General features: G+C 41.8%; 1 protein-coding gene across 3 annotated transcripts in view; it reads right to left on the reverse strand.

The window, feature by feature from the left end:
• ATRNL1 (attractin like 1) overlaps window positions 1-8,816 on the reverse strand; it is a 512,979-nt gene extending 504,163 nt beyond the window's left edge. For all 3 annotated transcript variants that reach the window (XM_079976622.1, XM_079976621.1, XM_079976623.1), the window contains exon 1: window positions 7,968-8,816. In XM_079976622.1, coding sequence (XP_079832748.1) covers window positions 7,968-8,272 — 305 coding nt within the window. In that variant the 5' untranslated portion in view covers window positions 8,273-8,816. The remainder of the gene's footprint in view (window positions 1-7,967) is intronic.
• Window positions 8,817-27,208: the final 18,392 nt, after the last annotated feature.

A 27,208-nucleotide genomic window follows, 5' to 3' on the forward strand; every position in this document is an offset into this window, starting at 1 on the left:
TGCATGACGGGTAGGAGTCAGATATAGTCTGTTCATTTCCGATGCCTAAGCCAGGGGTGGCCAACTCCAGAGGGACTGAGATTTACTTACTGGCAGTGATCTACTCTCCTTTTTTGTGTTCAGGTCAAAGTTGTTGAGCTTTTTAAGGGGTGGGAACTCCCCCGTTTTATGCCCATTTTGGGGGGTTACATGGGGGGGTACTTTTAAGGGGGAGGGGGTTAATTACCAAAAAGACAGTGCTGTGGGAGCATTTTGCCTGACAGCAAAAACTCTGTCTTCCGTTACAGAGATCAGGAGAAAATCCAGGCAGGGGAGAGGGGGCCAGGCCAGGTGCTCTTAGGCAAAAGCAAAGGAAAATGAGTCTGCGATCAACAGCGATTGACTGCAACCTCCTGGGGATCGACCAGTTGATCCCGATTGACCTGTTGGACATCCCTGGCCTAAGCCAATACCACTCACATCTGTAACCAATAAAGTTGTGGCCTTATTTATCCCATTAACCCAAAATTTTGGTGTCCATGTGTTTCATTATCTAAGAAAGGGGGTGGGGCTCAGGACCTTGCCATGAAATTCCAATTTGAGAGCCAATTTGTCAATTCAGGAGATAATGGATCTTACTCAGAACTGCAAGCATGGCTCTGTCAAATGCTAATAAATATTTGAAAATACTAATCACCACCTCTGTTTCATATTATACATTCAATTCAGCTGAATTCATTCCTAATAGCCACATGTGGAAATGGGCTTCTGCTTACTTGTTGAAGCTGGAAGTGAAGGTGTAAATCAAGATGCCTATACACATGCAGCTGATGGTTGCCCATGCATGCTGCATTACTTTCAATCACATGTGCATTGAGATGTACATCTGAATGTGCATTCCCATCGTTGTGCAACTAGTCATGCATAATCACATGTGACTAGAACTGTACCAGGGCATTAATATTTTATCAATGTTAAGCTCATTTGAGCGTTATAGCCGTTATAACACATGACAAGAATCTTCATATAAGCATGACAGATCAGTTGACTACTGTATTAGCTTCAGGGGGAAGGGCAGTCATTTTAAAGTAAAAGCACACTAAGATCTGGAAGATAATAGTATCTTCCTTAAAACCATCAGTAAAGCTTCTTCCACAAATATTTGGACATAGCTAAAATAACATTTCTACAGGTACATGGTTTCACTGAGGCATATGCCAGTTTCTAGTTTCAACTTCTTTAAAAGGTTTTTAAAGGCCAGTAATTTTCAATGTTCTAATATGACTCCATAAATTATAGAGGAAATCACCATGTAATCAAATAAAAGTCAAGGATAGATAACTATATAGGTTTTCAATTTCCTATGGCTCTGTGCTGGAGATGTACATTTGAAATCAAGCTGATTTCAGATGTATCTGGTGAAACTCAGGGATACTGGCAATACTGGGGAAATGTAGTAAACAGAATAAAACAAATTACTGGGATAAAGTACCAACAGAGTCTTCTGTTCTTAGGTAAGCTTGATAGTGTGCACGCAGTTTAATGTTGCTAAACAGTATTATAGCACATTTGCTGGCAGCTCAAAACTGGAGGGAGGGGGAAATCGGAATGGAAAAGTAATAAAGCTGGTGCTGGCTTTTGATACAGGAGTTTGCTATCTGCCTGCTGAATTGGGAGTGCCAGTAGCAGAAGAAAAGACAGAGGTCCCTGCTTGGTGATTACCTTACTAGGTATTGAATTGGATTCCCTTCACCAGTACTACCACCTGTCTTCCTGCTGGCAAAGCTTAGGCTTGGGGCCATTTCTGTGGGAAGGATACATCAGTTAATGCTTCAGAACCTGCAGAAATCAGTGGCCACCTTAACTCTGCCTGTCAAGCTATAGCTCTTGGTCAAGCCCTCTTGCATAGATTTTGTGATGCAATGGAGGACCTCAGTTAACCTCACAAGAGAATCCAGGTTTCCATGGGCATGAAGCTAGACTTGTCTGTCTGATAAAATAAAATAAAAAGGTACAAGCACAATAGTATTTCCTTTTGGAGACAAGATTTGTTGCTGGAAAAGGAACTCCGTTGCAGTTGGGTCACCTGGCTTTGAGGTTATTTTCCAGGACAACTTGTGTTCTGCTATATTGTCCTAGAACTGGGTTGATAAAGGTTCAAGTAGGTTCAAGTTGGGACCTTTGTGCTCTGTTGTCTCCTTTTCAGTTTGATCTATCTTGCTCACTATGTTTTAGAACTCAGCATGGCACTGCCAATGTGCTGTCACAGAACCAGATGACACATTTTCAGGAGTGTACCCTGAAAATGGCCTGGAAGGAACTAGAGTTTATGCCAGTAGAGCTATGAAATCTTGGAAGACTGAGGCAGACAGTGTCATAAAGTTGCCACTGGAACAAACTATTGCAGAACAGGTATGGAGTTCAGTGTTTTTCAGATCCTAAAAGGGTTTTTGCAGGAGTGGCCAGTTCCAGTGGAGCAGCTAATGGGAGTTCTGTGTGGCTCTCACACCATGAAAGGTTTGGTGCCAAGGTGCAAGGCACAGACATGGGCGTAGCCAAAGGGGGGTGGGGGGCAACTGCCCCCATAAATAAATAAAAATACTTAACTAAGGTTCTCCCTCCCCCTACAAAAGTCTGCCCCTCCCCCAACAAAAATCTTGGCTATGCCCATGGGTGCAGGCATGCTTTTTAACTCTAAGCAGGTGTTGCATCCTTCGCAGTTATCCAACTTGGGTGATAAAAATTGTGCTTGATTAATGGCAAGGCACTTATTTACAGGCCTGTATTGACTCTGGTATTGTGGGGCGACAGTGGCCAGGGGTACTCACTGAGTCTAATAGCTTGCTTTAGTTTCCATTATACCTATGTGCGTCCATGTTTCTATCACCTTCTCACTTGATGCTTTTAATACCGGTAAGTAGGCTGTTACCATTTTATTGCATTGGTTTTCATGTTGCTATAATGAGTATTCTTCAAGAATTTGTAATTTTAACTTGTCTCCCATTATTCTTGTACATTTCCTAGTACTTGGAACTGCAGTGGCCTCAGGGCAAGCTGATAATAGCAGACAGAATGAGGTCCTTAGGCATGTTAGAGAAAACATGAACTAAAAATTGCTGCTGCCAGATAGAAAATAGCTTATACTAAACCGATGGGAAAGGGAACCTTTTGCTTTCCACTTCTAAGCAAGTTTCACATGGAGAGATCATGGAGGAGATTTCACCCACCCTAAACACAGCTTATATTGTTCTGCTTTTTCTTGCTTCACACACGGAGAACCACTGATCTAAGCAACAGCAGCAAAAGTAGGGAACAACAATATTATTTAGTTAATATCAGAAAATCTTGATAGTTCATCAGACGCAGTAAAGACACCTGCATATAATATATATAGTATGTTTGCTATGTCCATGTTCTTCAAAATCCCTTTAAAGCCTTTCTTTTATCATGCGCACGCACACACACACACACACACACACACACACCACACACACACACACACACACACGTGTAGCTGTGTTAGTCCATAAGAGTAAACTTCATAATCCACAGATGGGCAATATCTTTATTGTAACCAGTCAAAATGCCACAAACTCCTTTTTTATGTCACAGTTTGCCTAAGAAAGAGTTCTTGGGAATTCAAAAACTTGTACATAATACTTTTGTGACATCTTGGTTTGTGCCAATAAAGGTACTGCCCAATGGAGGGTTCTCTCCCTGCAATTTGTGTGCTATGCTAATGCTAATTCTGTTTTGGAAAGGTTAATTTCATTTGACCTTTGGCTGTGAAAAAACAAGAGGCTGGAAGCCTAATAGTTTAATAGAGATATGCTTATTTTTATGGTAAAAAATTAAGTTGACCCCCAGTTGTTTCTTCCTCATCCTTTATCCATCCCTGAACAGCATTTAAAGAATAATCTTACAATCTTAACAAATTCCCTATAGAGGAAATGCTATGTTACCATGGAATCAGTCAATTAACTTTGACACATGCTTACCAAGATTGATCAATCATTTCTGATGTCTGCCTGCTAAGTTATTGTTTTTCAGGAATGGAGAGGAAATCTCACATGAGATTAACACCCAAATTGCCTAAACTGATACTGCCCTGGTGTCAATACCAGCAGCATTTGCTAATGCCAATCACTCATTACACAATGAGTTAAGCTTGCTGCATATCCTCTTGGTTCACTTCATATAAGATAGGAATCAAGAAAGAACAAGAGTCTTATTGTACTGAATTCTTTTACAGATCATACAAGAAACACAAACCTTTACAAATTAAATTAATATATTTTTAACATCATTGAAAATTAACACATTAACACTTCAAAACAATGTATTTAAGTTAGGGCTCTTTTATATAAATAATACGATTAAGCCTTTTAAACACACACAAACAAAGGATGTTTTAGAAAGAAAACTGAATGCAATGCTAATATATTAAAGGTAAAGGTAAAGGTACCCCTGCCCGTACGGGCCAGTCTTGACAGACTCTGGGGTTGTGCGCCCATCTCACTTAAGAGGCCAGGGGCCAGTGCTGTCCGGAGACACTTCCGGGTCACGTGGCCAGCGTGACAAAGCTGCTCTGGCCAGAGCCAGAGCCAGAGCCGCACACGGAAACGCCGTTTACCTTCACGCTGGTAAGCGGTCCCTATTTATCTACTTGCACCTGGAGGTGCTTTCGAACTGCTAGGTTGGCAGGCGCTGGGACCGAGCAGCGGGAGCGCACCCCGCCGCAGGGATTCGAACCGCCGACCTTTCGATCGGCAAGCCCTAGGCGCTGAGGCTTTAACCCACAGCGCCACCTGCGTCCCAATATATTAAAAGCAACAGCCTTAATTTATAACAACTTATATCAAGCCATATGATCCAATCTGGGAAATACCTGAAGTACAAAAATTAAACCATGTTTCAAATTTGGCTTTTTCTCTGTCATATTTTAAATTAACCAACCCCGGCAATGGGAGCTGAGTTTAGGGCAGGGGTAAGCAAACTTTTTCAGCAGAGGGCCAGTCTACTGTCCCTCAGACCTTGTGGGAGCCGGACTATATTTGGAGGCGGAGGGAAATGAGGCAAGAGCACCACGAGCCCTGGTGGCTGCTTACCTGTGTCTTGCAAGCGGCTGGGGCTGGTGACGGCGGGACGATGAGCAGTGCACAAAAGGGCTCCGGAGAGGGGCTGCTTAAAATGGCGGCTGCTCGAGCGCTGCTGCAGCTGACCCCAACAAAGCCCTGCCCCCTTCCTCCTCTAGGCAGGGCAGGGAGAAGCCAGGAGGGAGGGAGGAGGCGCTGCCGCCACCATGTGAGGGAGGGAGAGGGAAAGAACGCATGCGCTGGCGATCCACATGGCAATCCCCGGACCGTCCGCGGGACGGATCCAGAATGCAATTGGGCCTGATCTGGCCCACGGGCCTTAGTTTGCCTACCCATGGTTTAGAGTGTAAGAACTGTGCCTTATATAGTTTATAATATATCTGATAATATATCTGTTTGGGATTCTTGTGTGCTACTGGGCCTACTTCAAAGTATAAGAAATGGTTTATACAGCCCTCAATGCATCAGGACCCAAATATACAGTATGTATGAGTGCCTTCTCCATTACCAGCCAACTAAGTTTAAGACTGGCAAGGGAGAGCTCTACCCACAGTCCCAGTAGTGGACCTACATTTTTGGGAGCCTGAAGCTTGAACCGCCATGTAGGCCCCTTCACAACCAGCAACTAGGTCTGTTATCTTCTTCACCAGGGTTGTTCCATGACAGATCAACACACTTTTACAAACTACTGAGCTACTGACTCACAAACCTGGAATTGTTGAAATACAGTATATACATTTTAAAAAATCAATCTGAGTCATGTGATTTAAACTGGGTCTAACAGACACAACATTTTAAAGCAATGCGGACTAAAGTCGCTTATGGGGTCCGTCTGGGATTAGGGGCTCTGAAGCTTAAGATTCATTAGTTTCATTTTTGTAGAATAACCATGGAGTATTTAATCCTCAGTAACTACATTTGAAACAGTGCTTTAAGGTGTTGTAAATATCTATTTTTAAGATTATGGTTTTACTGTTTATGCAGTTATGCTTATATGTTTGTTGTACATTGCCCTGAGCCCCTTTAGAGGAAAGTCAATTGATAAATATTTTAAATAAATTGAACTTCAAGTCTTGTGAGATACTTTATCAGGTATGTGGTTTGTTCTGCTATGCTTCAGATACAGAAACAGATGTATCTTATATCAAAAAAATACTTCAATACTACAGTAAAGATGCATTATAACCCTTCTTTTTCAGATTAACTTTACAGCATTTACAGAATCCCAAACCTATTTTTCATTTATAGAACAATAATGACATCAATAACACGTTCAAAGTCATTCAACACAGAGATAAAACAAAAACTTGCAAGTTTATTTTTATACTTTACCAGAAGTCCTCAAGTTTTCTTCATTAAAACACTCTTCTGCTAATGGAGAATTATACCTTGAACATTCAGCTAACTATTCCCAACGCTAACTTGGAAAAAGCATTACAATATTCTACAAGCAAGCTTTAGGTAATGTTCCCTCTGTCAGTTTCACTTTCCTCATGCAAATATTGTGTGTGACAAAGAATAAATCCTTTAATACTAAACAACCAAGAAAATCCCCCTATTATAGTATCATTACTGGAGGTACTGATTTTTGTAGACATTAGCTAAGGGAGACATTATCATCTGGAAATTTTACTTGTCTTATATTATCAGAGACTTAGACTAAGGTATAAAACAGAATGCAGTTGACACTCAGATAAAATTAACTGTTTTGAAGGAATCACATTCTAATCCCTAAATGCAGACTTTCTGAGTGGAACTACATAGTAAGAAAAACTTATTTTGTGGATTGTTACAAGACAAACAAAAACTTGGTCATCAAAATATGAACTTGCTTAAGTAACCACTTTCACTCTTACAAATACTCCATTAAAGTTGATGCCCCCCCCATTTTCTGCAGAATGTTTCTTTCTCAAGCAAGCAAGTAGCTCACCACGTACATCAATAAAAATGAGCATGAGCAAAAAACTGTACTCCTGTAAAATATGGATTCTAGCCAGCTCTTATCAGATGAGCTGTTTTAATGTCTGGTTTTCCCAGCTGCCCAGAAATTGTGTGTGTAAATACACACATGTTACCTTATTTTAACACCTAGCTGTTAAAATTATCTTAAATTATAAATCTCAATTAAGTGCACAAAGGTAAATATTGATTCCCACTTTTACACACTGCACAAAAAGAAAGCATGCAGAAGCAAATGAACCTGCACAATGTAACTGCTCAGATCAGTAACTGCTCAGATCAGTAGCAGAAGTGGGATGAAATCCTTGCATTACTAACCTTTACTCCATAACTCTAGCCACAAAACTGCACAGGTTCCTCTTTTTAAGCATGTTTCATGTAAATGAACAAGCTACTACAACTTATATCCACAGCACACAGTCCTTAGTTTGCACCACACATCCAAACCACTATTTTCAATCCTCTTTTGCTGTCTATGACTCACTCATTCAGCTTTAACAGACTAGGTTTCTTAAATTACTGGGGATTACTATAACCTTCAGAGAAAGCTGGCTAGTTTGATAATGAGTGAAACGCATTTAAACAGGGTTAGGTGTAGATTAATATATTACACCTTTGTCAGAGAACTTGGATGAACAGTATTGGGGGAGTGGAACATTAAATGGAATAAAAACCTTTGCTTTGAAGGAAAGACCTTAAGAATTAACTTTTTCTCTCTTTTTTCAGGGAGATAGAATTATCGCTCTCATGATCATATCAAAGGGAAAGTCCCTATCAGATTCCTCCTTGTCTTCTCATTAAAAGCAAGCACACGATGATCTAGGGATTAGTTTTTGTACTTCTGCAAAGACACTTTGGGTATAAAACATAACAGCAAGAAAAGGAAAAAGGGGGTGGGGGGAAAGAGTATGATCAGAAGATGGTGAAACTTACTTGAACCTGCCTTGGCAGTGCTGGCACTGGTCTCCTACCCAGCCTTGGTCACAGATGCAGGTAGAATTCAGACACCGGCCCGAGAAGCAGGAGGTCCTCTCGCAAGGCTTGGACTGGGAGACTTGGGCATACAGCACCAGGTACAGTAATCCATAGAAAAGCAGCCAATTGTGCATATCCAGAAGGGTGGCGAAGCAGCAGGAGGAGCAAGAAAAAGGTCTCCAGGCACCAGAGATCACAGGAGGGCCTCCTATCCTGCGCAGGACTTTACCCAAAGGATCCAGCATCTTTGCCACAGAGCACATCCGCAAGAGCCGGGACCCGGTGCGCGGAGGGGGGCGGGCGGGCCGGGAAGCGAGATTAACCCAGTTCCTTGTGCAGGTCTGACGAGGAGGAAAACAAGCCCCGCCGCTCCAGGAACATCACCCAGGTCAGGGAGAGAGCGAGTTGAACGCAGAGATGAGGAGGAGCAGAGACTGCGCGCCCCCGCCTCAAAAAAGAAGCAGCACAAAACAAGAGGCCGATGGGGAAAATGTGTCCTGAAGAGAACTGGTTAATTCGGTCTATAGTGCGAAATAAGGGAAACCGCCAAGCCCTGCTTTCCCCTCCGTCTGTCCGCAGGCTCCTCACAACACCTCCCGTTTATCCCTCAGGTGAAACGACGCCACCAGCAGCAGCAGCAACAGCCTTCCCGCCTCTTCTTCCTCGTCGTCCTCAGGGCTCATTGCCTCCGTCTTCCATGGACTCCTTCCTGACCTTGTCGCTTCCCCTCACGACATGCCCCCGTTCAACCCACCCAGGGTAACGCTGCTGCTGCTCCTCCACCGCCGGCCGCCCCCCAATATATATATATATATATATATATATATATATATATATATATATATATATATATATCTCCCTCTCTCCGCACCCCCCTTTCTCAGTCTCCTTTGTAGCTCGCCCTCTTTAAGCAGCAACAGCCGGGCAAGGACGGCGGTGGAAGGGATGCTTCTTCCTCCCACAGGCGGGCGGCCGGCTGAGAGAAGCGCCCTCAGGATCCCCTCAGAGCCTCCCGCCCCAAGTGGGCCCCGAGTTCCTCGCCCGCCCGCCCGTCCGTCCCCGCCGAGATGGGGCGAGGGGCGCGCGCTTGCTTAGTTAAAAGCCCTCTCCTCCTGTCCCAGCTGACAGTTTGGAAGCAGCCATTTTTAAAAGGCTAATTGGTAATCTGCTTTTTTCCGAGGCGGGCGGCTCGCTGGGGCTGAATCCCTCCTCTTCCTCCCCCCCCCCCTTCCCGCTCCGCCGGGTCTGTGCAGAGCCGTCCCTCTCTCTCTGGACTGCCAGGCCCCTCCTCAGCCAGCGCGGGAGAAAGCAGGAATTCCCCGCGGCTCCGTCCCCGCCGCCTCAGGCCACTCGTTGCTGAAGCAACTGCGCCGAGAAAGGGTTTGGGGGGCTCCGAGCCCCGCTCCCAGCTGGAAGTGAAGGGAAAGAGGAGGTGCAGAGGCTTCTGCTGGCGGCAGGTTCCCTCCCTCTCCCCCCCCCCGCCCTCTCCGAAAGTTCCTGTCCCAGCCGCCCCAGAAGGAAGCCTCAGGAAGGGCAGGAGCGTCACCCCGCCGCTTTTTTGGAGGCAGCAGAAAGGATTGCAACGCCGTGTGTATCTGTTTCCCCTCCTGCTGCTGCTGCTGCTGCTTCAGCCTCCCCTACAGCTTTGCAGGGGAGTCGTGCCGAGAAACTACCACACAAAGAAGAGCTGAGCATGTGCAGCAGCGAAGCCCCCTTAAAGGCGCAGCGCATTGCTCCATTGCATCACTTTGGAGCGTGACACGAGAGAGAGGGAGAGAGAAACCGCTACTTGGTCGGGAGGGGGGCGGGAGCCGCCGCCGCCGCCGCCGCCGCTTTTCCACATGGAAGATCGGAAGAGCGTGTCATCTTTTCCAACAAGGGAGAAAACAAGTTCCTGAACTTCTCATACGCAGGCACACAAAGGGGGTGGGGGTGGGGAGAGGCAAGGCTGGGAGCTTTCTCAGAAATATTTTGCCAGCGCAGTAACTCAGGGTAATAAAATTAAAACAAAAACAGGATGAGAAACAGCAGCACAAGGATGATTATTATTATTATTAGTCTGGTTGACTTGAGTGTACTTTGCATTTACTCCCCCCCCCCCCGGTACTGCTCCCAATGGGAGCCTTCAACAGCTGCATTCAATGGGTGCAGTTTGCACACGTCATTGCTATATCTTCATGTCAGGGTAGGCTTCAACTTTTGAATGTCTACCTGCTGTGAAGATGCTACGTGAAGGAACAGTAGCCGCTCCACAAAAGGACAGTTCTAGGATCTCTCGCAATTCTTTTTCTGAAGAAAACCACCAGAGTACTTTCAAGAGCTACACACACTTTTAAAACTACACTCTCAGAAGTTACAAACATTTACTCTAAACAAAGGATGTAAGCATTTATTTGTTGACTGAGCACTTTTTAAATACTGTTCTAAAATGTGTTATTTTCTACTGACTTCTTTTGACATTTCAACAATCTGCATATCAGCAGGCAGATTTTGCTCGGATTTCCTGGTCAAATGTAATCCATATTAAATCTTGTGTATGCTTACCTGAGAATGGGACCTGAATCAGATAATGAATTCATTATAGGTGATTTTAAATTGCTAAAGAGTAACAAGTTTATAAGTTAATACTGGCTTGCGTTTCCCTGGGCTGTGATCATCTTTCATGAAATAACTGACAACTGTCCTCTTGGATTAAAAAAACCCCAAGAATGCACCTTCTTAGCGCTGTACACATGCTAGGGTGCCTGCCCACCCTACACTGAGTAAGGAGAAGACCTTTTACAAGTGTGCTCAGAAAATGCAGAGGTAGCATGTAAATGAATGGAGACTGCAAACTCTGCTTCTCTTTCCAAGAGTGAACTGTTTTGATGTGAGAAGGGCAAATATCAATTTTAAGAGTGGTATTTCTGGACAGGAGTAATCAGCCACTTGCACCAGAGTAGCCTGCATTCGGATTGTTGGTTTGAGGGGGGAAATGGTTCAGATGGATGGGAGGGAGTATGTGTCTTTCTCATGCTATTAATCAGGAATCTTTGTTAAATGGCTGCAGAATGCCAATTCATAATGGGGCCACCAACAAACAAGAAGTTTCGGCAAACTGGGGAAACCCCAAGGTATGCAGAAGTATGTTACCTCAAAAATTACCTCAGAAAGAGGCAAGCCCCTGCCCTTCAAACCCAGTTAGACTTACCTCTGAGTGGACTTGCGTAGGACTGGAAATGTTAATCTGTGGTAGCCATGGTGAAAATGAAGCAGAACTGTATTCTAGATTAGTTAATTGAGAACACTTGCGTCTGGCTCCACCAGCAACCTCTGGCCCTCAGCAGAATTCTCTCTGAGAGAATGCAGCCCTCGAAAGAAAGAAAATTGTCCTGTATGCTATGCACCCTTACCTGGGGGTAGATCTCATTGATCTCAGATTTACTTTTGAGTTGACATGCATAAGACTGCACTGCAAGATTGCAATCCTAAACACATTTACTAGAGTCAACTCAAGTTAATGCATGCAGACTTACTTCTTGGTTAACTAGTTCAAGATAGAGCTTTAAACCTTGGGTCTAATAGATTGACAGTGCAATCCTAAGCACCAGTGAGACTTAACTTCCACATACTTGTGCCTCAGGCTGCAGTGGAATCTCCACTTACATGGGAGTAAGTTCCATTAACTCAGTGGGACTTCTCAGAAGATATGCTTTGGGTTGCACTGTAAATATTCCATTTTCATACAGTATACCTAAAAATGTCTCAGCACATAGCCATGGAGATTCAGTCGACCTAGTAATAATTTTACACCTTTGAAAAATACTGTTCTCATTTGACTTATGCTTTGGGGGCTGAGGAAAATTATTCAGTCCTGTACTGCTGTGCAGTTTGTTAATTGTTCTAAATAAAACTTGATTGAGTCCACTGAATAACTATCTGCTGTTAAAAAGTGATGTGAAACCAGTGACTCTGTTAATTTAAGATATATATTGAACTACAAATGAGCTCGACAAATGAGCTTTTCATTTCATACCACATTAAGCAATCTGTGCTCACGCCTACAAGCATAGAGGCAAGTTTCAAACCACTTCTTAAAAATCAATTTTATGGAGAGGGTTAAAATCCATCTTTTTGTGGCTTTTTCTTCTTTTTTCTAGTTAGAAAAAGGCAGCCAAACTTTTTAAACTACCAATCAAAGTAAAGGTAATTTGGAAAGAGAAGTCCTCTATCAGCGGAGAGCTCTATTTAACATTGCAAAGGGCCAGTGCTGCAATGCTGTAGCAATCAATGTGTCTGTGCATCAGGTTCTTTGATGAAGGACCAAATTATAGGAGGGGGAGGGGGAGCCAGTGAAATGAGAAAAACAGAGGATTCAGAAGTGCTAAATAAGTGGGTGAGGACAAAGGATCACACCCTCTTACTTTTCAGAATCCTTATATACATATAATAATCAAGCAAATGTATCCACCCCTTTTAATAACTTCAGGGTCAATAAAGTTTTATTATTACATTTGTATCCCACTTTTCTTCCAAAGAGCTCAAGATGGCATACATGGTTCTTTGTTTATTCAGTCCAACAGTAACAGCTATCATAATAATTTTTAATAATTTTTACATTAATGTAGCAATGCAAAATTATGTATAGAACCAAAAAATAGTAATGAAAGAACAAAAATATCCAAGCAGGGAAAAGTGAAGGAAGAAAATGGTATTTTAAATCTATTCTGAAACAGATTACCGGGTATATGCCATCCTGTACATTTTTGCTTCAGTATTGAATTAAAAGGCTCTCAATAAATACACTGTTTTGCTGTTTCCCTTCTCTAATTCTCATATTAGGGTGCAATCCACCCAATTGATGCGACTTTATGGACCAGTGGAGCAACCATGGCATTCACAGCTGCTCACAAGTAGAAGATGGGGGGCCAGTAAGATGCTGCAGCAGCCTGAAGCCAATGTAGTTTTCAGACATGGATCTTGTCGGTGCACAACAGCAGTGAAACCAGCTTGGGATCCAGTGGCTCTCAACTGGCTCGGCCCAAGCCCCTCCACAATGCCCTGCTTTGAGGCTTTCTGCTGGCTGCCTCTGAGGAGGATCTTGATAGTGACCTGGCTGCCTGTACATTTAACTCCTAGCAGGAAGCTAGCTTAGTCAGGACAGCTGAGCATCTCCACTCCACTCTTACCCAAACTTTAAGACACCAGTCATTTATGGAGAGCAGCATTACCTTTTTCCAGTTCTGAGTGATAGTCAGTTGGGCTGCTATTAAGAAATAAGTTACCATTTCCACATCTTCAGCTAGCACTGAGCCCAGGCCATTACTTAGATATTTTTTGTTTTTTAATTTCCATCACAACAGATACCCAAAGCTGTTTAAGTTAGGGAAGTCCAAAAATACTATATAAATTTGCTCTGGCACAACAACCATTTTGTGTTATGCACATATCGCAGCCAATTTTTAAAAATTCAAAATGTGCCTCCTAAATCAAAAAAATTGGTGGCAACTAACCCAAGCAATCAGCCAGCTAAATTTCTGCTCTAGTACACAATACAGTGGTACCTCTGGTTAAGTATTTAATTCGTTTCGGAGGTCTGTTCTTAACCTGAAACTGTTCTTAACCTGAAGCACCACTTTAGCTAATGGGGCCTCCCACTGCTGCCGTGCCGCTGCTGCACTATTTCTGTTCTCATCCTGAAGCAAAGTTCTTAACCTGAGGTACTATTTCTGGGTTAGCGGAGTCTGTAACCTGAAGCGTATGTAACCTGAGGTACCACTGTACTTCTTTACAGGTAACTCTAGGAATTGTAGCTCTGTGAGGGGACTAGGGGTGTCCTAATAACTCTCAGAATACTTATAGTTTCTGATATTCTTTGCAGGAAGCCACATAATTTTTGGTAGTGCTTTAAATGTATAACTTAGATGTGGCCTTAGTCTGTGGGAATTTCACCCTAGCATCAAACTGGGGAAGAGGATTTGTAGTGACACCTATTTAGAGAGAGAGCAAGTGCAGTAGAAGCATAAGCAGTAGGAGAACAAGAACATAAATCCTTCTAAATTTTTATTTTATCTTCCATATATTTTTCTTTCAGATCTCCTGCTTTTATATGAGCAAATGTACCAGTTTAAGTAGGTTTTTAATCATGATAAGGAGTTTCAATGAAAGCTGAATGAACTTCTATATAAACAGGATTTGTTGTTGTACAATCATGGAATGCTAATGCAAATGAAGGAACAGTAACTTCTGCTATTTATTCAATTTGCATCTTTGCATATATATTGTATAACCATCATGCAATAAATGAAAAGAGCTGTAATTGTAATTATATTGAAATAACTAGTCTATTTTATTGAAATTCTAATTATCCTTATTAAATTTCATTTTTCATGCATATTGTTATGAGTTGGGGTGTTAAACTGTATGTCACACCCTTCTAATCCCTGGACCCAGCAAGTGTTAAAATCTAATCAAGGTTTCTAATTTTTGAAATAGCCCTACTAGCCTCCTGGTGAGGTTGAAGGAAAACAAAGAAAGGGGGCTCTGTGGGAGATGGCAAATAGGTGGGGCCCCTCCCTCAACTCACAGTGAGAAAGACAAAAGCCAGAGTTTAGAGTTGAAAGGAGCGAGGGATCTGACCTAGGAAGGAAAGCAGCACACTAAAGAGAGAGCAGTGTTTGATTTCTGCTTGACTCCAGTGCTGCAACTATGTGGGAAGTAGGTTGGCAGTTCGAATCCCCGCGATGGGGTGAGCTCCCATTGCTCGGTCCCTGCTCCTGCCGACCTAGCAGTTTGAAAGCACATCAAAGTGCAAGTAGATAAATAGGTACCGCTCCAACGGGAAGGTAAACGGCGTTTCCGTGCGCTGCTCTGGTTTGCCAGAAACTGCTTAGTCATGCTGGCCACATGACCTGGGAGCTGTACGCTGGCTCCTTTGGCCAATAAAGCGAGATGAGTGCTGCAACCCCAGAGTCGGTCATGACTGGACCTAATGGTCAGGGGTCCCTTTACCTTTACCTTAAGGCTCTTTTGGGGGCGCCGTAAACCCCTCTGTCATAGGCCCAGGTTGTATGTGTAAATAAACCATATGTGTAAACAAACCATTTATCATAAAGACACCACAGTCTCCGCTGTGCCTCATTCCCACAAGGAAACATGAACTCTGAGTAAAGTGCCTGGAAACCCTGGAATCTCACATCACGTGAAGATTGGGGTGCTGTGCAACAATATGTGCACAGCAAGACTGAAATCCATGCAGTGCACACTGATGAATGCAAATGAAGCAACATGAAACTTTTTACTATTCTGTGTCACATAAAATCATTAGGGATGTCAGATTCCTAGGTTGTGTGGGATTTGTAAATGCCAATGTGGTTCAAGTATGCTAATTTAATGATGAACTTTACTGTCAGCTGAAGTTGTATGCCATGTCTGAATGAAGGCAAATCTGTCAGTCTGTTATCTTCACTTGTCGAACTCTTAAGTGATCCCCCTTCTCCTTGAATGTGGTATTTCACATCCTGAATGCTTTCTTTCTCAAGATATCAACACAACAACCATTTGCCTTTCTCAAAATGACTTACATCGCTAATAGAATTCTCTACAGAAGCCAAACTAAGCATGAATGGCTTTATTCAGAGAGAAATGTTTTTAGGGATCCAGGACTGAGGAGAGAGACTTTTTCAAATTAGATAACATTGATATGTATTTTTTTGGGGGGGGGTATTAGAAAACAAAATTATAAAAACCCTTTAAAGGCTGTGCTTCCAGTATAAGACGATATAACTGCAGATCAGCTTTCAGAAGCACAAAGGTATAAAATATTCACTCAAGAAGAGCACATGCATTCCTTATTTGAAGATGAAAAAAGGTACGGATAGACCCAATTTAGGCTGCAAACATATAGACAAATAGGCTGCTATACCAACCCTTATTACCTGGGTGTAAGAACAACAGAATTCAACAGGACTTCAATATGGTTAGGATTGTTTTGTGACTTGGGAGTAAAACACATTGAACTCAATGGAACCTCACTTTTGAGTAGATGTGACTAGGATTAAGCTGTTGCACAGCAATCCTAACTCCCCCCTGGGGGGTATTAATAGCTGGGGGTGGCAGTTTAGGTTTCTCCCCCAAATCCTCCATCAGTGGGCAGGATCACTGCTACTGGGGTAGGGCATCCTGTTGCTTTGGGAGGCAAGCTAGGTAAAGTTGTCCAGGTCTTCCCTCGTCTTGCTCAGAAGGTTGTAGAGCAGCAGTTCTCAATAGTTTCGGTGGACCACTTAATGATCTTTCTGCCTGTTGTAGCAATTGTAGTGCACTGTGCTGGGTGCTTTTTAATTGTATTTTTATTGCTTCTTATATTTCTTATGTTTTACTTTATTGTATTGCAATTTGCAGTTCACTGAATTTCAGATTTTAATACAATATAGAACTAACAGAATGGGACGCAGGTGGCGCTGTGGGTTAAAGCCTCAGCGCCTAGGGCTTGCCGATCGAAAGGTCGGCGGTTCGAATCCCTGCGGCGGGGTGCGCTCCCGCTGCTCGGTCCCAGCGCCTGCCAACCTAGCAGTTCGAAAGCACCTCCGGGTGCAAGTAGATAAATAGGGACCGCTTACCAGCGGGAAGGTAAACGGCGTTTCCGTGTGCGGCTCTGGCTCTGGCTCTGGCCAGAGCAGCGATGTCACGCTGGCCACGTGACCCGGAAGTGTCTCCGGACAGCGCTGGCCCCTGGCCTCTTAAGTGAGATGGGCGCACAACCCCAGAGTCTGTCAAGACTGGCCCGTACGGGCAGGGGTACCTTTACCTTTACCTTTAGAACTAACAGAAGCAATAAAAATACAATTAAAAACCAATATGAATATTTAATGTGGGGATGCTGCAGACCCCCCAAATGAAGCTTGCAGAACGCTGGTGGTCCATGGATCACTCTTTGGGAATGCCTGTTGTGGTGTAAGCCGCTGCACAGCAGCTGGAAGCAGCCAAATAATTAGGCTGCTAGCAGTAAAGAATGGACTGTCACCAAAGTTATCCAGAAAAATGAATATAAGATTTCCATGCAATCCATGTCATGGGTGGGCTTTGTTGCTTGTGGGTCTGAAAAACAGCAACATGAAATTCAACTCTTGCTACTGTTGTTATTATATTCTTATTATGTGGTGTATGCAGGAAAGGAAAGGTAATAAAATGTGTCTGAAGCAAGATTGGCAGTACTGTGTCTAGCCACCTGGAAAGGTAGGTTAAAATCGAGAAATATCCTGTCTCAGCAGAGAAATGCCATGACATTAATTTTACCACATATTCACAGAAAACTCTGACAAGCTTGAAGGTTTGCCTCAGAAACTGGAAATTTTCCAAGTGCAGGGTTTTGACTTGAGAGGAAAAGGGACATTTATAAAGTTCCCTCATCAATTTCCCCACACAAAATTGCAATGTGTTTGCTTTCACATGGAACTCTAAAGTATTGTGTTCCATTTATGTATATATTTCAACCCTCATCACAAGGGATCCCCAAGGCAAATCAAAAAAATTTTTTAAAAACCAACAAAATGCAAGTGAAACCTATCAACAACACCTCCATCTATCATATCCCTTCCCAAAGATTCAAAAAGCCTGTAAAAAAAAAAGTGGAGGAAAAGGAGTCTGACTTCAGCTGGCTGACACTGGAAAACAGACTGGAGGCGCCAGTTGGGGAGAATGCCATTGTAGAGAAGGTCCTCTGATGGGTTCCAAATCAGTTGATCTCAGCTCTTGTTGAAGGGCTTCCCAAATGACCTCCAAATCCAGGTAGGGCAATATGAGGAGAAGTGCTCTTTCAGAGTTCTATGCTATTGAGGGCTTTATATGTCAAAACTAACACCTCAGTTTGGACCTGGCAGCCACCGCAGATCTTTCAACACTGGTGTTATATGGTCCCATGCAGACATGCCAGTTAGCACTTTGGCTGCTGCTTTTTGTACCAGCTGCAGTCCCCAGATCAATGGCTTCAAGTTACAAGAAAGGAGATTCCAATTAAACATCAGGAAGTACTTTCTGACAGTTCAACAGTGGAACAGAGTCCCTTGGAAGGTGGTGAGCCCGGTCTTGGCTGCGGAGGGCTGGGTATAAATAAAAAAATATTATTATTATTATTATTATTATTATTATTATTATTATTATTATTATTTCTTGGATGTTTTTAAGCAGAGGTTGGATGGCCATCTGTAATGAATATTATTCTTTCTTTTCTGCCAAACAGGCTGTAGGTATGTATTAGTTCGACTTTGAAAACGTCAATTCTAATATGCCAGCATAAGGATGCACAACATGTAAAGTTGTAATGTTTAAAATGGATGGGTGGTATTTATCTGAGTATTTATAGCTAGCTGATTGCATTAATCAGATTTGTATCATGCTCTTCTTCCCTGCATTGCAGAATGGCATATATAGGGCTTGGATAATCCTCACAACAGCCATGTGAGGTAGATTAAGCTAAGAGATTGACTGGCCCAAGATCACCCAGTAACTTTATTGCTGAACAGGGATTCAGAGACAGATCTTCATGATCACCGAATATCAACTATGAGTTTAGAGACAGGTTGTCTACCTGTAGTCATTTTCCTAGCAAAAAGATGTAAATGTGGTAATCTTCTGCCTATCGCTATTATGTGTGTTCTTGCATGTATTTGTGAGCTTTAGGAACTCTTATCTACCAAGCTAAAGATGGGTATTTAAAATACATTAACACTTGATTGAGCATTGGATGGGAGCCAAGCAAATCCTGGATTTGAAAGAATGTGCTGTCTCAGCTTCTTGAAGAGCATAATGGATAGGCAACCTCTCCAAGCACTCATTAAGAGGGCTTCTGGTAAGTGATGTCTAGGAAAATTAGATGAGAAATAAATCACTAAATATGAGGCATATATTTGATAACATGGAATACTCTACTTTGTAGATCCCAGAATTGAAGTGAAATGTATACATACCTCAAGGGTGTTGGGATGTTAGCTGCAGTAATTAGAGTGTCAATTTAGAATTGCATGTGTATATCCCTGAGTGATATGTATATTATTGGGGGGATGTTCTAAAGCTACTAAGTGAAAATGCTTATGGAATAAATACACAGTAATGACTCTGGTGGGTCTTGGGCAGATTGAATAACTTTATGGCATTTTACAAAGTTAATGAGTATTATCATTTTTTGATTAATTTTATCACATATATATATTTTTTTTCCTATCAGATTTCCAGTAAATCCTAAATGGAATCTGCCAAAGGTAAACAAAAATCCACATGGAAGGGACCCCGAAGGGTTATCTAGTCCAACCCTCTGCAATGCAGGAATTTCAACTAAAACATCAATTACAGATGGCCATCCAACCGCTGCTTAAAAACATCTAAGAAAGAAGAGTCCACCACCTTCCAAGGGACTCTGTTCCACTGTTGAACAGTTCTGACTGTCAGAAAGTTCTTCCCGATGTTTAGTTGGAATCTCCTTTCTTGTAGCTATTATTTTTACACAGTGACTGCAAGTGAAATTCATTGCAAAGTTTCTGGAGAGCATACAAAAGAAAAATACCCAGTTGATTATTGTTTTCTAACATCAAACCCAAATCTTTAATAAGAGAAATTGGCTACATTTGGCCATGGTGATAAACTATGGATTACCATAGGGGAGCCTCAGACAGGGTAGTATTCTATCTGAAGGACTGTCTCGTTCAAATTTAACATAAAAATAAAGACCCATAAGAAGGAAAATTATCCATCAATAGCACCTGGCCAGCCAACTAAACAAACACTTAAGCCACTTGGTCATAGTATGCTGAAATGTATTGTATTTCTATTAAGATTATTATAATTATTTCAAAATGTGCATTTGTATATATAAGTCAGCATGCATATATCAAAGACATGTCCTTGTTTGACCTTCTTTTTGGTTGTGACTGTTTTCCTCTTTGTGGACAATGCCTAGGATGTTTTGAACACAGAACATAAGAATTATCACACCAAATAGATGAGTATTAATATATCTCCAAATATGTGAAATGTAAAAAATCTGTACACTTTCAAAACGTTGCAACAACTTAAAAATGCATTAGAAGTTCTTGTTCAGTATGACCAGATTGCTTCTGTGCATAGATTGCTTAAAGGCATGTGGTACAAATCATTTTGTTCTGTGTCTCTGATTCAGTCAATTCATTGTGCAATTGTCTGGTGCCAACAAATACTGGCAAAGTCTATGTGATCAGACATTTCATAAGAATATTCATAGAATTATTCTAATTTAGCTAATTTCTTGACTGGCAATATCTCCTCTGCTGTTTTATTCCTGGACTACTTTCTGAATAGAATCTCAGCATTGTGCCAAACAAGTGCAAGAGGCCTTTCTTTTCTTTAAAGGTAAATTTGCTTCCTTTGAAGAATAATTCATTTGAAAGGAAAACAAGTGGAGGGGGAGGTATTTTAAAGCCTTCATGCAGTATCCAATTCAGACTGAAATAAAAGACTCACTTTTCCAGTAATCGTCTTTTTTGTTTGTTTGATAAAGCCAGCAGGCTTCTTGCAGACTCGCCTACTAATACTAATAATACTAATACTAATACCAATACCAATACCATATCATACAGTTCTGAAGCAGTAAATGCCTTGAATAACAGAAAGGAATGGGGAAGTGGGTGTCCTCTTTTCATTTTATTTGAGAATGTAAGAATTGCCTTGAAGGCTTACAATGCTCTCCTGATACAGTTGATTTTTTACATACAGGCTGACACTTGTGTACAAGGTGTTTACCTTGCAATAAGTGAGAAGTATGCCCATGCAGTATTTTTGTCTTAATACTCACACTGGTATGTTGATCTATATGCTCTATAAACACAGATGTATTGGGCTGAAAACAAACACTGCAGCTGGCATGGCAAACCCAACACTTAAAAAGCACGTGTTTATCCTTACGCATACACATGGACCTGCCAATTCGAGTCTAAACCCTGACCCAGAAAGAACTCTCCCCAACAGTCACACAACTGTACTTTCCTCAATACCCAGCACAAATATCCTAGCAATCAGTTTTTAATATTGTTTAGAGCCATTAATGAGTATTTCAGGCAGATCTCAAAGTTCACAACGTGGGATTTATAAAACCAACTGGTTTGAAACACCTCAATAATCCTTTGCCCGAATGGTGCTCTCCAAATGTTTGGGAATGAAGTTCCCATCAGCCCCAGCCGGCATGATTTGCGACTGTGGATGATAAGAGCTTTAGTCTAAATCATCTTAATGGCATCAGGTTAATGAAGGTTGTATTATTGCAAATAATAACTTTGAAATGAAAACATTGTGCCCCATCATTCAGATTATGGTGTCATTCGGGTGGTTCTGAGTGTGATACAACAAGGAAGGGTTAAGTCTTAGGTGTATCATTTAAAATCTCTCACTTGTACAGTTTCCCACACATTCACATATCAGCAAGTGGCAGCATCCCTGATTCACAGGTACATCAGTACACAAACGTACTATAGATATACTGTCAGATCCCCAAGCAATTTCTGAGTTCACTAATTCAACAGCATATCCACCAACCACAGAGAGCAGCATCACTTTACACAGTGCTGTCAGAGCTACCCATCCTTATGCATTTCAATTATACCATTGTGGCCATTATATGAACTGCTTGCAAAATAAAACTACCACCCTGAACTTCCATTGCCAACACTTTAACTAAGCCATTCAGCTACTGTTAACCTTACTTCACCCTCATTAATTTCAAATTGTAAGTAATGGGTTTTGCACTGACCTAGAAATACATGCTTCAGTAATTGGGGGTGTAAAAAAACCAAAACAACCCACACCATTACATTACCTTCTCAAGAAGAAGAACTCTGCCTGTTGGTCTACTAAGATTGGGCCACCATTCTAATTCATGAGCTCTCTGGGAAAGTTCCCACTGGCCTTGATGGACGCTGCAGCCATTTCCCCATTACCCGATATGTGTAGCAGGGAATAAAATTGTAACAGCAGCGTGCAGCAGCCCCCTGTGATATGCCTGCTCATTTGCCTGTCTGGAATGTGGCTACACACATACAATCATAGATTTATACACAAGGTATATACTTGGCAAAAGGCACAGTACAAAAAGGCCTATGAACACATCAATGCCATGGGACAAGATATATTGCAACAGTCCCAGTCCCCTCCTATACATGCAGGAATGTGAAAAGAGGGTTGATATGCTAACAACTTGTGGGCTGTTCACTCTGCCTTGAGGGGGCAGGTCTGCATGTGACTGATGGAACAACAATTCATTCACTAGAACAGAGTCTATATTTTGATCCAGACCAGCTTTTTAATAAGCAGGCATGGTGGTAGCTAAGAACCACATTCTTCACTGCAGAACAAATCAGGATTTCTTTGTCCAGATATGAGGCTTTCTTCTGCCTACTGTGATGACTTCTCTGTAGTTTCGGGACAAAGTTACAGCTTCCTACATTAGAAGAAGAGGCACGGTTTGATCTATCAGATGTTCTGGTCTTCTTCCATTTTAACACTCTGGCTTCAATCTATCTCACTTGTTAATGGAGAGGCTGTGCTTGGCGGGCAACCACTTGTGAGCTGGACGTATGCCCATCCTGGCTAGTGAAAGGCAGCTGAGAAAATCTGAGCCCTTTGCTGGCTGAGGTTATTAATGCATCATTAAGGAAGGCAGGAGGCCAGATGGCCCAAAAGATACAATTGTTTGGACTTTGTTCAAAGAAACAAACCTGGATACAGATACCTCAGCCAGACATACCGCTTTCAACATTTCATTTAGTGAGCAGCCAATATCCAGCTTCAGAGGCACATGGATACTATCAGCTTTCTAAACTTGACTTTGGCATTTAGTGTACTGAGACTGCATTCGTAGCTTTGGCCAACAATCTTCATCTCAGTATTGATGGGACAGAGGTACCGTCTATCCATCATGTGAGAGCAGGGCAAGGGAAGTTGTGGTCCTCCAAACATTATTTATTTAACTACGATGCAATATGAAAACCCATTGAAATACCAATTTCATAATGATGCTTAAAAACCAGCACACGGATAGACAACAAAACTAACCAGATCCAAGCACAGCAGCTGCAATTTATATTAGCAATTAAAACCCACAAAGAGAAATGGGCACTAAAGGCTCATTTAAGGGACATAAAGGATGGAGTCTGTCTTATTTGAGAAGGTACGGAGTTCCAGAATTCCAGCACCACCACTGAGAAAACCCTGTTATAAGTGTTTGTCAGCCTAATTGTCTTTCCTGCTGGGCGTTCAAGCAGGCTCTCTGACATGTATCTCAAGATATAATCAGGGTGGTATGTGTGCTTAAGCTATTGCCAACTTCCCACTCAGCTCTCAAACATTAGTCTCACTCGGACTATGATTGATTTGTTTGAATGATTCTATAACTTGAAAATGGGAACACTGTCTGTTCTATTTTTACCCAAGAAAATCTTTAATATAAAACATAAAAATCCTAGCCCAGGCAGGATAGTTTGTGTAGGCTAAACCCAGGAATCTTTGTGTTTGGCACAATTCAGGAGAACTTCTGCAGCCTGTATTTTCCCTTCAATATCCCAAATGTTATCTAAATTCTACTATTTTACTATTTTTTTAACATTCTACCCTTTCACCAATTTCTAACATTCATTATTCTAGCAGTAACTCTTGCACCCTGAAACTCTGTTACTCCAAATCTGTAACAGTATACTGGCAGGACATCAATATGGAAAAGGGGTGGCGAAATATGTTGTCATCCGGATGTTGCTGGAGTACAATTTCAATCATCCCTGACAGGGGCTGTGGCCCAGGGCAGCTGGGAGTTGAAGTCAAACCAGACCAAAAGAACAACAACTAAGGAGAGCTTCCTGTTCTCATAGTGTCTAGCCAGAGGCCTATGGGAGGCTCACAAGCAGGACCTGAGTGCTAGAGGTCCACAAATTATCCACCACTGTTTTAGATTAATCCTAAACTTGGAAAACCAAGAAGATTTATAGGGAAAAGAGAAGTGTATGTATGCATGTGTGTGAGAGAAAGAACACACACATACATATGTGTACGTCTGTGTGTTTGATATTGTCAGACCAGGGAATACACAGGTTCAAATCCCCACTCAGCCATAAAGCTCTGGATGATTTTGGACTAATCATTCTCTCTCAACCCTAACCTCTCCTTCAGGATTTTTGTGAGAATAGGATGCGTGGAGGAAGAACCATGCACTCTACTAGCTTCTTCAAAGAAGAACAAAAATAAAAATACAAGGAACAAATAAAATACAAGGAACAAACATTAAATATGACATAGTGACTTAATTAAATTCTGGCTTAGAAGTTCATAGGCAGATAATGACTTTTATTTCCATCGTTCCAAGGGAAGATCTTACTACAGTTAGAACAAAAAAAATATATCTCTCCAGTCAATGTTTTGTTTTGTTCCTTAATGGCTGCAGGCGCTAAGATGGCTTGAATCATAATAAATGTTACTCATTATAAGAGACTAAACAACAGTCCCATTTTCCCTAGGTGAACGTAGTCTCATATTAACTATCTATGTATGCCGTTACACAACTGACCTTTGATGAGCTAATTTATTCATCCGGATCTCATCAGATATGTAGCCATGGTAATAGGAAGATGTGTGGTGGCTCCATGAACCTTTCAAAATGTCTTCAAGCTGCGGCACAGATTTAATATGCAAAATCAAGGATGCAAGGAGATTTATGTAAATGTACAACTGGTTTATATTTCTCCATGATTCTTAATTTAAATAGTTTCCACGTATGCTATAATCTTGACTACTGCCGCTACTCATGTTTTCCCAGGGGCATCAATGACAGCGATTCCACATAAAAGGACCTGAGAGGTATGAAAAAAAGGGTTCATTCCTCAGTCTTAGTTAAACATCTGTCCTGCTTGGTCTCCATCCAACTCCTAATAGGAAAGCACATGTCATACTGTCATGCCATCTATGAAGCAAAAGATTTAGCTAGTTCATTGTCTCTTCAGGCTTTTGTAACACTCGTTTCATATTCTCTTGTTCTATTTTTGTTTCTCCCTAACACTTCTTTTATCAAGGGTTGAAAAGGTCAAGGCATTTTGAAACTACAGGCAAGAGACAGGCTTTTCCATTAGATAGTAGACCAAGAATGGTTAACTTTTTTGGTTCAAAGATGGCCAACACTTCAAGGGCCCATGCCAAAGGGAAAGCAGGTGTCACCCACGCTGCCCCTGTCTCTCACACCTGCCCACAGGTGCAGGCATGCCTCATACGTGCATCTACACAGTGAAACCACACATGCAGAACGGAGAAAGGTAACATCCTAGATGAAGACTCTCCATTAAGAAATAGCTAGAAATAACTTTCTCATGTCAATAGGATTGTATCTGGACAAGGAAACAAGGAGCTCCTTTGGGGGAAATGAAGTTTTTGGCTCCTGAGCTTTGTAGCTCCTTTGCAGAGAAGGTAATTTTGCTGTTATTTGAGGGCTCCAGTGGGTGGTGTTTGTTTGTTTTTTACATCATGGTACTGTTTGCATATCATAGGATGTGCTCCCACAATGCAGCTATGCTAATAAAAGAAATATCAAATTCCTTAGGCATCCCTAGCCCAGAGAGAGGGAGGGGAAGTGAAGTGTGCCAGCCTCCCTCAGTGAGTTGGAACGTATAGCAAGAAATGGTTTTAATGGTGAACGGATCTTGTCTACACAGTATCAAACACATCACTAGAAATTCAGGATCTTTGTTTCCAAAATTCACAGAGAACTCACCAATGGGCCTCCCATTGTTTCATCTGTTGTATCAGATACATAAGAACATAAGAAAAGCTACTGGATGGCCCTTTGAGTTCAGCATCCTGTTCTCACAGTGGCCACCCAGATGCCTGTGGGACACCCGCAAGCAGAACCTGAGCACACGGCCCTCTCCCTTTTGATGGCTTCCAGCAACTGATATGCAGAAACATGGAGGCAGAGCACAGCCAGCATGGCTAGGAGCATAGCCATAATACATCATTTCACATTTTGATGGTTGGCTTAATAGAAAACTTAGCAACAGCTAATTAATTTGTATTTTATATTTATAATTAGTTACTAGTTATTTATAATTCAATATTGTTTATAATTATATAATTATATACTTATTTATAATTCATTGTTACAGATAATTAATAGTCTGCTATTTATAAAACATGCCGCTGCAATTTACAAGAGAACAGAGAAAGAGAAGATGCCTTGACTGCTGACCTTCTAACATTTTGCAGTATTAAATTAATTCAAAACACTTGCCATTATGGCAAAACAGGCAAAATTCACCTACATTTCTGCATTTAGGTGAGCTGTGCAGGTTTCTAAGAATACACAGACAACCCCCCCCCCCAAACTAACAATTTCTTTGAGCAGACAGATACATTACTAAAGCTGACAAATCCATTTCATCAGCTGAGAAGGCTGCAAATAATGTACAACCAATTATTAGGTTATAAAAGCATGATCCAGGCTTTTTTTTTTTGGGGGGGAATAACTCTGTGCATCAGGCATTCACAGGATTATACTATCATTAAATATGAATATAGTCAATGTGTATGAAGTGGTGGGCAAGATCATACCCCTGGTCTCATCCCTTGGCTTTCAGAATATGTTGAGAACAAGCCTACTAGGGAAGACTCTGTACAAATGACCTGCTACTCAGCTTTTGTTGTTGTGTGACCATAACTAACAAAGATAAAGTTTTGTTTTCATTTAGCTCTTTCTTAACTATGCTGAATTTACACAGGTATCGGAAAGGGGCAAATAGAGGTGATCTCACTTTCCCCAAAACATACATTGATAAATGTAACACGGGTACAGTCCTACAATGTTGTGCTGCCAAATCGATGACCAGCAGTCCAGCATTGTCAGTTCTGGCAGGCCTAACAATCTATTTGGAGGTAAGAACCAGCCTCATTTTACTTGGGTTATATTCGTCCCAGTCTTTCCCAATTCTGGCCTTTTAGGTGTTGTTGGATTACAACTCCCATCATCCCTGATGGCAGTTGTAGTCTGGAAACACCTGGGGACCCAAGGTAGGCAAAGGCTTGTTCATATTGTTTGCAGCCTGGGTTGTTGTTATAAGATGTCCTCAGCAATGCTTGTTTGGAAAGGCAGTGTGAATGCATTGAAAAATAATAGTGGTTTTATCCTTGTGGGTTGATTGACGACCATATCAGCAGCACCAAGCCTTCCT

The sequence above is a fragment of the Podarcis cretensis genome (genome assembly GCF_951804945.1).
Source record: "Podarcis cretensis genome assembly, chromosome: 5".
NCBI classification, from domain to species: domain Eukaryota; kingdom Metazoa; phylum Chordata; class Lepidosauria; order Squamata; family Lacertidae; genus Podarcis; species Podarcis cretensis.